Raw genomic sequence first — 13,392 nt, forward strand, 5'->3', positions numbered from 1 at the left:
GACTGTATGAAATCTATCACTGGCCTTAAGAAGAGCAGCAGCTCTGTGGAGGGAGACCTGGTCAGGGCGAACCAGCTGAACCACTTTTACAACAGGTTCGATTGCCCACCCCCCAGCCCCCACCCCGCCTCATTACCAGTGCAACACTCACCCCCACCATCACTGGATATCGCACCCCTCCCCCACATGGCTACCATGAACAAAGAGGTGACAATGACCTCAGTCAACAGCCATCAGACACACAGACCTCAGATGCTGCCCCCCTCCCCTCCCTTCCCCCCCTCCATCATCACTGCTGATCAGGCTATCGCACATCTCCCCCACATGGTGACCACGAGCAGTGCGACAACAATGGCTTCAGCCAATGGCCATCAGTCTCTAGCCACACGACAACCCTCACAGAAGCACCCCTCCTCCTCCTCACCCTCCACTCCCCTCATCCCCCCCATCATTTCAGCGGACCAAGTAAGTTATCTCTTAAGGAAACTCCATCCTCGTAAGTCAGCCGGGCCTGACAGACTGTGTCCAAGGCTGCTCAAGGCCTGTGCTGCTGAACTGGGGGAGCCACTGAAGCACATCTTCAACTGGAGTCTACGTCTCGGACAAGTTCCAACATTGTGGAAGACATCATGTCTCACCCCCGTTCCCAAGAAACCACACCCCAGCGAGCTTAATGACTTCAGGCCTGTCGCTCTAACATCACATGTGATGAAAACAATGGAGCGGCTGGTCTTAGGTATGCTCAGACCCCAGGTACGCCATGCACTAGACCCTTTACAATTTGCATACCAGGAGAAAGTGGGCGTGGACGATGCCATCACTTATCTTCTACACAGGACACATTCTCACCTAGACAAGGGGAAAAGTGCTGTGAGAATCATGTTCTTTGATTTCTCAAGTGCTTTTAACACCATCCAACCCCTCAGACTGGGAGACAAGCTCTTGCAGATGGGTGTGGACGCTTACCTGGTAACCTGGATTACAGATTACCTGACCGAGCGACCACAGTTCGTCAGACTAAAGAACTGCCTCTCTGACACTGTGATCAGCAGCACCGGAGTGCCACAGGGAACTGTGCTCTCTCCAGTCCTGTTCACCCTGTACACATCTGACTTCCGCTACAACACCGAGTCATGCCACATGCAGAAGTTTTCTGATGATACTGCAATTGTGGGGTGTATCAGGGACGAGCAAGAGGAGGAGTACAGGAGCCTGGTGGAGGACTTTGTGCAATGGTGCAAACTCAATCACCTTCAACTTAACACTTCAAAGACCAAGGAGATGGTGGTGGATTTCCGAAGGTCTAAGCACGCTCTGCTACCAGTCTCCATTGATGGGGTCAATGTGGAGGTGGTGAACTGTTCAATGCTTCACTAAAGGGAAGAGGAGAGATAGACTTCTCTGCCTAGTCTGTCTGCCTCTCCACCCTCTCCATGTCCATGTTTTTTGAGTACTGACTGCCCACTACTGCTTACTACTGTTTTACTACTGTTTTACTATTGTACACAGTGTTTTCACTACTGTTTTACTGCTACACTGTTACCTCAACCTGTTCTTGCACTGAAATAGTTTTTTATTTTACCTTGTCTACATGACACTTTACTCTCCTATTTGTCTATATTATTTATGCTGGTCTCTAGACCTTACTGTTGCACTAATGTTGGACTACTTTTTGCACCTTCACCATGACACCCACTCTCTTGAGCACCTTGCCAGGCACACACAACTAAGGACTATGGTTGGACTACTGTTTGCACCTTCACCATGACACTCACTCCCTTTAGCACCTCACCAGTCCCGGCCCTGTCACTACAAGCGTCTTATGCTTTATCACCCTCAAGCACATTGGACTTTCTTAATTTAACTTATATAGTGTATTTAGTATTTAGTTTTGTTAGTTTTCTTATCTGTCTTATCTTCTACTGTCTTTATTGTACAGTGGAGTTTAGTTATATGTTTATACTTATACTTATGTTTACCATTTCTGCTGTAAGTGCATGTTGTGTGCAGAGGTGGAAAGTAACGAAATAAATTTACTTACGTTACTGTATTGAGTAGTTTTTCTGTGTATTTTGTATTTTTTAAGTAGTTTATAAAATTGGTATTTTAAATTTTACTTGATTACATTTTGAGTGTATTGTACTTCGCTACATCAAAAATCCCATCCGTTACTTGAGTAAAAAAAAAAGTTAAGACTAACGAAAACAGAAAGGGAGAGAAAAGAAATCACGCCCTAAACCACTAGCCTAGTGATAATGGTCAGCATGTAGCCTACAACAGGACATGAATCAAGCTGGCGCCATGCAGTCTTTCTGAAAGTGATGGAGATGGAGCTGGATCACGAGATGCCTCAGATTACATGTGTAGCCTAACCCATGAAAGTGTACAGTATTTTCCGCTATTTCAGTGGGTTGTCTCAGTTCGTTTTAGCATTAATGATTGCGGAGATAGCCTATTCAAGCAAACACCATGGGATTTCGTGTTTTGATGTTTGTGCTCACCTTTCTTTGGAAAGAAGTTAGTTATTAGTTGTTTCCCCTCATTTTGATGTCTATTTTTCCTGTTTCGGCCTTTGTTTTTGGTAACCTGACTTGGCTTTCTTGGAGAAAGACATTGCACCAGCAGCACAACAATTAGCGGTCCACTACTAGTGATGCTCAGCTAAATAAACAAAAGATAGACTATCGTGCCAACCAACATCATGCAGGCAGACTAAACCATTTAGCTCTTTAGCAAGGGAGAGTGAGAGTGACCTTAGACAGTTTTCACTATGTTTTGTATACAAAATCCAGTCTGTCCTGTCATTTTGACATTTAATTTGGAAGTTAAAATATTCAGGTAAAATAAATATATTGTAACAATTTGATAGCGACACACACAGTTGTCCAATCAAAAGGTTTATTAGCTGAGAACGAGAGCACACAGCCCAAGACCAAGACACAGAACACAATACACACGGGGCAGGTCAAGCAGACACACACACTACACATACAGGGGAGGACGCAGCCCCCCACACAAAAAGGATCACACACGAGGGAGAACTAAAAGGGAAACATGTCACAATAAAGACGCTAACATTACACTCAAAACTAAGGAGATATAAAGACATAAACCCCCCAAATGTTCGCTCTCGTATCCCAGGATGCCCTGCGCGGGAGAACGCTATGCAATGTCTTATGCGCTGACGTTACAATATGGTGGAAATAAGTATTGAACACTTAGTAATTAGCCTGAACTTCCTAGGGTTAGTGAGTCTATTCAAATTTTTCACCACACATTATATTAACACATATAAAAAATCCAAACATAACAGTTATGTGTAATAAAGTGGAATGACACAGGAAAAAAGTATTGAACGTGCCTACTGAAATTTCTTCAATACTTTGTGGAAAAGCCTTTGTTTGTAATGACAGCTTCAAGACATTTCCTGTATGACAAAACTAAAAATTAGTCGCAGTATCAGGTGTGATTTTGGCCCATTGTTCTAAACAGATTCCAGGGGTCCCTCTTGTGAATCCTGATCTTTAGTTACTTCCAGAACTGTTTAATTTAATTTAATTGAATTGGCTGCCTTCAAGTCTTTTTGGAGCTTTCTCAGAGTGGTCCTTGGCCCTTGGAATTGACTATCCTTCTGACTCCCTGGTCAGAAATATTGCGAGGAGATCCTGTGCATGGCCGGTTGATGATGCAGTGATGTTCCTTCCACTTGCAGATAATGGCTCCCATGCTGCTTACTAGAAGATTCTGAAGCTTTGAAATGCACCTGTAACCAGTTTCATTGATATGTTTTGCAACAATAAGGTTGCAAAGGTCTTGGGAGAGCTTTTTGCTTTTATCCATCATGAAATGTTTCTTGTGTGACACCTTGGTAATGATAAACCTTTTTATAGCCCATCAATATGTAGGCTACTAACCAAGCTTATTTTAATTTGCACAGATAGAAAGGATAACTACTCTCTAACTACTTATAGATTCCAGCTTGTTCCTTCCCTTTCCTTGCCTTAGTGCTTTTTCTTAGCGTGTTCAATACTTTTTCCCTGTGTTATTCCACTTCATTACACATGACTCTACTTATGGAGTTGTTTGGATTTTTTATGTGTGGATTACCTGAGTTATTACTAATGCCTGGTGAAAATGTTGTGCCCCCCGTATTCCACTTTTCAAGGGCCCTCTCCTCAATTGGGGCCCTATACTTCCCACTTTCCCCAGTCTGACGCCCTTTAATGTGCTGAACCTTCTGCTCGTTTCCAAATCTAAAAAAACTCTCTGCAACTCAACATTGGCCTGCCTGCCTCAGCTGCCTGTGAGGGGCATTTCAGTTGTGCTGGATTACTGTTCACTGCAAAGCGATCAAGGATGAGTGCAACTAACTTTGAAAATCAACTACTGCTCAAACTTAAAGGAGAACTCTTTTACATTTTTCACAGATCTCCATTTCTCAACGTCACTGAGTACTGTCGGTATGAACAAAACTGAAACAATCGGTTTTACCTAGCTCGAGTTGCTGCAGCTTCAGCGCTACACACTGGGAGCATGAACATTGCTGCCTTAGCTGCTGGCTGCCGCAACTCCAGCTAGGACCAAAGTCCTTTTAGGCAAGTCCCTCCACTCGGCAGGCCATATTGCAACGCTTTTTGGGCACTTATCGTGCATCTATTTCAGCAGAAATGCGTGTCCGTAAGGCTTCATGACACCAATCTTGCTCCAGCGGCAAGATCACAACAGATGATTGGCACGATGTCTTCACAGCACACCACATGATTGGCTCAATGTATTTTACAACACACCACATGACTGGCTCAATGTATTCACATGTCAACGTTTTGCCGTGGAAGGGTTGTGATATGTGTAGACAACTACAAACTAACCCCATGCATTACTATGGAGGATAACTAAGTAACTTTTACTTAAAGTACATATTAAATTAACTACTTTTTACTTTTACTTGAGTACAGTTTCAGATCGGTATTTTAACTTGTACTTGAGTAATATTTAATCAAAGTATTGGTACTTTTATTTGAGTACAATATTTTCATACTTTTTCCACCTCTGGTTGTGTGTTATTTCTGCATGCTACTGAGACCCTTGAATTTCCCCTTGAGGATCAATAAAGTATCTATCTATCTATTTATCTATCTATCTATCTAATTAACCCCTGTGTCACCGAACTTTTTCCCTATCAACCTATTTTCAGGCATCAGGAATGGCATGTTTGAACGGCCACTGCACTCGTGAAACATTCATTTTGAGAAACATTCATTTGGAACTTGTCTTCATTCAAAGTTCAGTTTTCAGTTTATGGAAATGTATGCAAATGAGTGGATATTTACATACAACCCCAAGTCAGAAAAAGTTGGGACGTTGTGTGAAGTGCAAATAAAAACAGGATGTGATAATATACAAGTCTCGTAAACCCATGTTTAGCAGCAAAAAGGACATATCAAACATATCAATATGTTCAAAATGAACTTTTTGACTATTTCATAGCAAATATATGTTGATTTTGAATTTGATGCCAGCAACATGTTTAAAAAAAAGTTGGGACAGGGAATGTTTGCCACTGTGTTTCTTCACCTCTTCATTTAACAAAATGGTGTATATGTTTAGGAAAGAGGAGACCAGTCGCTAGAGTTTAGGAAAGAGGAGACCAGTCGCTAGAGTTTTGAGGATGAAATGCTGCCCCATTACTCCCCCATAGGATTTCAGTTCCTCAACAGAATGGGCTTATCTTAGTCATGTTTTTAATTCCATGATGCACCTAATTTGACAAATCTGGACTGCAGACAGGCCATTTTATTACCTGGACTCTAACTCTATTGAGAAATATTGTTTAAATAATTCGTTACCCAATGTGTGGGACTTGTGATTATTCGTAAATGCATGAGATGTTCAGAATGAGTCAGTCTCCCTGTCTTGCTCACCTCAGTAGCATCATTGGCAAAGCAATTTGGGTGTTTCCAGTTTCATTGATTTTGTCCCAAAACATTCAAAGCTGCAAGCATCACACACACCTACGGATTCCACGAGTTCAGTGGAGAACATGAGGGATTGGGGGTCTGAGGTGGGGCATGATTACTCAGATCATGGCACCTGGTGACTTGCGTAACCCATGGTACCTCTGGCATTCAGGTCTGTGTAGTCTGTGGGCCTTTTTCTGTGTGAGGTTTGTCCACGTGTGACCACAACTAGACCCAGCATGCACTGTGCAGCACCTGCGGGCCGCAGGAAAACACTGTCACCACGGCAACCATCACATTTGATTTGTTTGCTTTACTTTGGAATGCAGGCCTCAAGCAGATCATGGAAATGCTGTCTGACACATTTGTCTATGGAAATGAGCTGTCGGTGGAGTGGAGATGATTAAATACTACGAGTGATATAAGAAACAGCACACACGGAGAACAGATTGTATGCTGCTAAGCCCAAGTCAGATGATCAGTGGCAATGATTTACACACATTTATCAAAGGTAAAATGATGTTTATCACAGTAAGCTTATTTTTTCAACACACATGCTAGTATTTGCATTTATATATTATGTTTTAATTCATTAATGAACAACCATTCTTTGCTAATATTTGATAGCTAATGAATTAACTTGATCATATTTATATACTGCAGTGTCCAAAAGGGAATCGTTGCCATAGAGGAGTACTTGTGACCATCTGTAGTCTGTTTATACATGGTAAGATAGCATGAATAGATAGCATGTGGTTTAACAAATGTGTACACAGTATAAAGAAAGATTTAGTCCATGCAAAGTGTTTTTGAATTATGATGTATTCTCTCCTTTCTTGAATTGGGCTCAATTTTTAAGCAAACATAACATGGAAATGGTTACCCAGAACATTTCAAAACTAAACTTTCATTTCCATAAAAATACCCTTTTTAATATAGAACGCTTTGTTTGCATAGCTTTGTGTGTGAGCCCTGTGGTGAGCCTAACTAAACTTTCATTTCCATCAAAACACCCTTTTTAAAATCTTTGTTTAATATCTTTGTTTGCACAGCTTTGTGTGTGAGTACTGTGGTGAGCCTAACTAAACTTTCATTTCCATCAAAACACCCTTTTTAATATCTTTGTTTAATATCTTTGTTTGCACAGCTTTGTGTGTGAGTCCTGTGGTGAGCCTAACTACACTTTCATTTCCATCAAAACACCCTTTTTAATATCTTTGTTTGCATAGCTTTGTGTGTGAGTCCTGTGGTGAGCCTAACTAAACTTTCATTTCCATCAAAACACCCCTTTTAATATCTTTGTTAGCATAGCTTTGTGTGTGAGCCCTGTGGTGAGCCTAACTAAACTTTCATTTCCATCAAAACACCCTTTTTAATATCTTTGTTTAATATCTTTGTTTGCACAGCGTTGTGTGTGAGCCCTGTGGTGACCCTGAACTGCTCTGCACCCACCACTCAGTCCCTCCTCGCTGCCTTCAATACAGACGTCTTCATTTTCAGCGCAGTGCGTCCTGTCAACAACCAGAACACACATACTAACATCAGTATCTACTTCACCCTGTATGCCATCTTAGGCGTGGTGCGTTTCAACAAGAATTGTATTATTGTGATACTATACAGATGCAGTTTGCATTGATTTGAAGTAAGCTGAAGTTATGATCTCATGCATACTCTTTTCAGGATGAAAAGGCACAAATACTAGAGACATTTATCTGGCAGACAATGGTAAGAGTTTTATTCTAGTGAACATAACTTTCTCTAATGTTCAGCTACATTTGATTTTGCTCCTATAATTGTAACACATACAGCGCTATACATGTAAAAACAACAACACGAACTAGCGCAAAAAAACAACAACATTACAGTGGTACAGATGTGTGAAGTTTCAGTGTATAAGTATAAGTAAGTATAAGTATATATACTCTTTTGATCCCGTGAGGGAAATTTGGTCTCTGCATTTATCCCAATCCGTGAATTAGTGAAACACACTCAACACACAGTGAACACACACTGAGGTGAAGCACACACTAATCCCGGCGCAGTGAGCTGCCTGCAACAACAGCGGCGCTCGGGGAGTAGTGAGGGGTTAGGTGCCTTGCTCAAGGGCACTTCAGCCGCGCCTACTGGTCGGGGTTCGAACCCGGCAACCCTCCGGTTACAGGTCCGGAGTGCTAACCAGTAGGCCACGACTGCCCCAGTGGTCCAGATGTGGGAAGTTTCAGTGGTACAGATGTGTGAAGATTCAGTGGTCCAGATGTGTGAATTTACTGTTCTCTGTGTAGATGTGGAGGATTGAGTCTCTGAGTTGGGACCCAGTGGAGTGTGGCACTTCCGTCATCACTGTGCCCCGGGAAAAGTTGTGGAGGCCAGATGTGGTGATCAATGAATTGTAAGTACTGAAGGCCAGATGTGGTGATCAATGAATTGTAAGTACTAAAGGCCAGATGTGGTGATTAATGAATTGTAAGTACTGAAGGCCCTGTTATGTACACAATACCCTGCGCTACAAACTCACCTTAAATATGTAGGAAATATTTCACCAGCTTTACTCTAACCCCGAGCCTAACCCTAACCCTGAGCGCTTTACTCTAACCCTAACCCTAACTCTAACCCTGAGCCTAACCGTAGAGCTGTTCACAGTTCCGTAGTTCTCATTTAAAACTGATTGTCAATATGGCATGTTTATTGTTTATTGAGGAACAACAATTAAAATATAGGGAAACATTTAAAAGTAACGGTATAGTCCTATGGCTAAATTAAACAGAAATTCTATATTTTTAAAAAAGATCAAATGAACCCTATGTGGCTATCTCTCTGCCATGCTGTAATGAACCCTATTTGGCCCTGCCGTGCTGCCATGCTGTAATGAACCCTATGTGGCTATCTGCCGTGCTGTAATGTGTGTCTAGTGTGGACAAGAACAAGGCTCCTGACACATATTACGTGCGGGTGAACAACACAGGCTACGTGACCGACGGGATGCCCGTGAAGGTGAAGAGCTCCTGCAATCTCAACATCTACACCTTCCCCTTCGACATACAGAAGTGCTCGTTCACTTTCCAAAGCTACATGCACACCGGTGAGACACACACATCTACACCTTCCCCTTCTACATACAGAAGTGCTCGTTCACTTTCCAAAGCTACATGCACACCGGTGAGACACACACATCTACACCTTCCCCTTCTACATACAAAAGTGCTCGCTCACTTTCCAAATCTACATGCACACCGGTGAGACACACAAACATATAATGCATTTAGTGGTATGGTTGGTAGTGACCCAACACTGCATTTGGTGGTATGTTATAGTGACCCAACACTGCATTTAGTGGTATGTTATAGTGACCCAACACTGCATTTGGTGGTACAGTGGGCAGTGCTTCGACTTGGCCAGCTTCACTCGCGGTCCGCGCGTGGGATCACGCGGTATCACGCGACTTTAATTTGTATTTTTCCAGTGAGACACTGCAACAACCCAAACAACCGGTAGATGGCTCAAGTGAGCAGGGTGTCTCGTAAAAAGAAATGGAGCCTGGAAAACCCTACACAGACTTCATTACAGACTTTAGCAGACTGGTTTAGAAATAATTTAATAGCCAGAAATATGCCTGCCCTGCCCTAATAAAGAAATATTTGGTTAACTGCGAGTGAATCCCATTTGCAGCTGTAGAAAAAACGCAGGACAAATTAAACATTCTGGTTTTCTCCAAGTGCAACCAACGATGATAGACAGACATCATTTGGACAAAATATAGAGCATAATAACCTCCGTTGCTCAGCCAAATGCCTTCCTGTTACATCCTGTTATCACGGAGTTACAAGCGATTAACGATTTTGGATGGTCACAAGTTTACTTCATTAGCGGTTTATTTATTTTTTCATTATTAAAGAGTGTTTTTCATTTAAAGGTTTGACTTTGTGCTTATTCAGTAGAGCATTTAGTGCTCTCCCCAATCCCAGACGTTCACATTGCATGTTTGTTTGTAATGGATGCAACCGCGAGATAGGCTATGCGTTTGACGGCAATGAGTTGTTAACAGACATGAACCAAGACATATAGCCAGCAGCAATCTAGGGACTGTTCGTTATTTATTGAAGGGGCCACCGGAGGAATTTTGAGTGCTTCAGTTGCAAGTTGCATGACTCTCTCTTGCCTGCTAGAAACTGTTCAATGACCCTCCGACAGAATTGTTAAAAAAGACATGACCCTCCCCTGCCAATTGTCGCTGTCTTCCGCCCGCGCCACAGCCACACACTGTGATAACGTTCTTAAATCAATCTTTCCCGTGAGCTTGCATGCTACCAGTCCTTCCTTTTCCAATGTGTTGCGCCTGTTTGCACAATTTCACAAATAATCATATGTGATTAATAATATGACAAATAATCCCTGTGCACGGGGACCGAAACAATGCATGCCAACTTTTTCCGTGTTTATCACGTATTTTAACTTCCCCCCGCTGTCTTGCCGTTTTAATGTTTTCCCGTAGAATATCCCATATTTTAATACTCTCATAACAGCCCTGCCATCGGGCCTGTCTCTGTGTTGCCCTGTTGCTACCCCTTGCCCTTCCAACTAAAACAGATGTCTTCAAATCATCGTTTTCCTTGCTTGAAGGCTTAACTTAGAGTGATGTTAACCTGTTTAAGTTTAACGGCATTGATTGTCGAGAGCACGATTCATTGGCACTTGCATGTTCGGCCTTATGTCTACGTGCACACCTGAGGCTACTCAACTACAAGAGAAAGAATTTCCCCTGTTTGTATGTTCACTGCAAGTTGGCCTACCATAACTTACCAACTCTGCACTGTAGACCCTAACTGGCTATTTATATTTTTCTGTGAAATAAGCAAATGTATTTGTTCAACTTTATGAAGCAGAATTACGCATAGGCTACTTGGAACATAATACATTTAACAAAGGACAGATGTATGTTGCTAGTGATTACTGTCAGTGATTGACGCGAGAGAAGCGGGGTCTGTGTTGTGTTGCGTTAATTGATTTTGGTAACACTTTATTTTAATGTGTCGCTGTTACAGTGTACCTACCTAATTAGGTACAGTGGTACAACCTGTGTAACAATATGTACTATCATTGTACTTGCATTATGTATTTGTGGGTACCTACATATAGTTGTTACATTGTAATACTGAGTGCTTTTACAAAACTTTGCCAATTTGTCTAAATTTTCATCAGAGGCAAAGAGCTGACCTGAGACCTGCTGGATGGGGTAAATCTGGTCATGATAGATTTGATATACAAACCATTCTTAGCTCCAACCTGTGCTGCTACAACCTTGTTACTCTTTGATACAGTGGAATAAACCTATTAAGTGTACCAGTTAATTACTTACATGTACATATGACATGTATGTTGTGTTGTGTCTTCGATGTCTTGGAACAGGTCTACTAATTCACTACATAGTACATACTGTATATCAACTGTGTTGGTACACACTTATTGCTCTTTGATACAGTGGCACAAAGCCATTAAAATGATGTGTACCAATTAAGTACTTACAATTACATATTACATGTATGTTGTGTCATTGGTGTCTTGGAACATGTCTGCCATTACCCTACATACTGTAGTACATGTATCAACTGTGTTGGTACACATTTATTACTATTTTGATACAGTGGAATAAACCCACCAGTTAAGTACTTACATTACCAGTTAAGTACATACATATTATATACATCCTGTCAATGATGTCATACATCCTGTAATTGATGTGTTGAAACATGTCTGCTGTTACACCACACAGAACATGTGAATTAGTAGACCTGTTCCAAAACATCGAACATAACATACATGTCATATGTACATGTAAGTAATTAACTGGTACACTTAATAGGTTTATTCCACTGTATCACAGAGTAACAAGGTTGTAGCAGCACAGCTGTTACATGTACACTGAAGACAATGAGGCCTTGACTGGAGCTAAGATGCTTTGTATATCAAATCTAGCATGACCAGATTTACCCCATCCAGCAAGTCTCAGGTCAGCTCTTTGCCTCTGATGAAAATTTAGACAAATTGGCAAAGTTTTGTAAAAGCACTCAGTATTACAATGTAACAACTATATGTAGGTACCCACAAATACATAATGCAAGTACAATGATAGTACCTGATAGTACATGTTGTTACACAGGTTGTACCACTGTACCTAATTAGGTAGGTACACTGTAACAGCGACACATTAAAATAAAGTGTTACCTTTATTTTCATTGGGCATACCGTGCCGTGCCGTCCACAGCTCTTCAGTTCTGACAAAGCCAAAATTACTCCTTTTGAAACAATGAGTGCAGGAAGCGCGTTTGTATGGTTATATTGCTTGACGGGGGGGATCCCAAGCAGCTTTCAGCCATAAGGCTACTTTGAGAACATTTCAATTCACCCGACACTAATATTCAAAATGTTGAAAACTATTTCGGCATAGCCTATAAAGCAGTTTAATTTAATGGAATGTTAGTTGTAAACAAACGAGCTTGGTGAGGCTTGGCCGAAAAAATCTTCACGATAGGCCTATTAACTAACCACCCGATTCACGTTGGCTGGGGGGAAGGGGGGCCATCAGACATTTGTGCCCAGTTAATCCGCCCTGCCCCCAACAAATCACACCTTCCCACCTCTGACAGCTTAAAAGAAGTCAAGAGGACTCCTTACTCACAGACCTATTCACAAACCTGTGGCATTTTGCCGTGTTTTGAAATCCTATGCAGCTACAGGAGCTTCCAATCGTAAGGAAGCAATTTTGCATTGTAGGCATAACTAACATGCAATAACGCCGCCAACAACAACCAAAACTAGGCTAATCATTGTCAACATGTAAATTAAATGTAACATTATTGTGAATCAAATTAAAATGTTCTCTTTTGCAAACGTAGGCATAGTAACAGAATAATTTAATAATGTTACAAAGATACTACATCAATCCGTATGTTTCATTAGGCTACTAGGCTGTTTTGCCTTGATTCATTTAGGCTAGGCCTTTTTATTCAGGGCCGTATTCACAAAGAATTTTAAGGCTAAAAGTAGCTCCTAACTGGCGAATTTAGGAGCAACTCCTAAAAATAATGGGCGTTTCATTCCTAACTTTAGGACTCCTAATTTTTTCACAAAAAGTATAATTCACGAAGCATTTTAGACCTAAAAGTAGCACCTAAGTCTGGGACAGCTTAAGTCGAGAGGACTCCTAACTCACTAAGACCTATTCATAAACAGCTTTTGTGGCATTTTAGTTGTGATGTTTTGAAATGCGAGCCTATGCTAAACAGGAGCTTCCAATCTTGAGGGAACAATTTTGCATTCATAAAAGGGATGCAATAACGCCACCAACAACAACCAAAACTACTCATTGTTAACATGTAAATGAAATGTAACGTTTCATTGTGAATCAAATTAAAATGTTCTCCACTTTGCAAACGTAGCC

At 41.4% G+C, this 13,392-nt stretch overlaps 1 protein-coding gene across 1 annotated transcript in view; it reads left to right on the forward strand.

Moving 5' to 3' along the window:
* The first annotated feature begins 6,389 nt into the window (after positions 1-6,389).
* LOC125301215 (5-hydroxytryptamine receptor 3C-like) overlaps positions 6,390-13,392 on the forward strand; it is a 32,618-nt gene continuing 25,615 nt past the window's right edge. Inside the window, exons 1-6 of the mRNA XM_048253595.1 lie at positions 6,390-6,468; positions 6,621-6,684; positions 7,364-7,536; positions 7,638-7,682; positions 8,240-8,346; positions 8,867-9,036. Coding sequence (XP_048109552.1) covers positions 6,445-6,468; positions 6,621-6,684; positions 7,364-7,536; positions 7,638-7,682; positions 8,240-8,346; positions 8,867-9,036 — 583 coding nt within the window. The 5' untranslated portion in view covers positions 6,390-6,444. The remainder of the gene's footprint in view (positions 6,469-6,620; positions 6,685-7,363; positions 7,537-7,637; positions 7,683-8,239; positions 8,347-8,866; positions 9,037-13,392) is intronic.

This window comes from Alosa alosa, chromosome 9 (assembly GCF_017589495.1).
Source record: "Alosa alosa isolate M-15738 ecotype Scorff River chromosome 9, AALO_Geno_1.1, whole genome shotgun sequence".
Lineage (NCBI taxonomy): Eukaryota > Metazoa > Chordata > Actinopteri > Clupeiformes > Clupeidae > Alosa > Alosa alosa.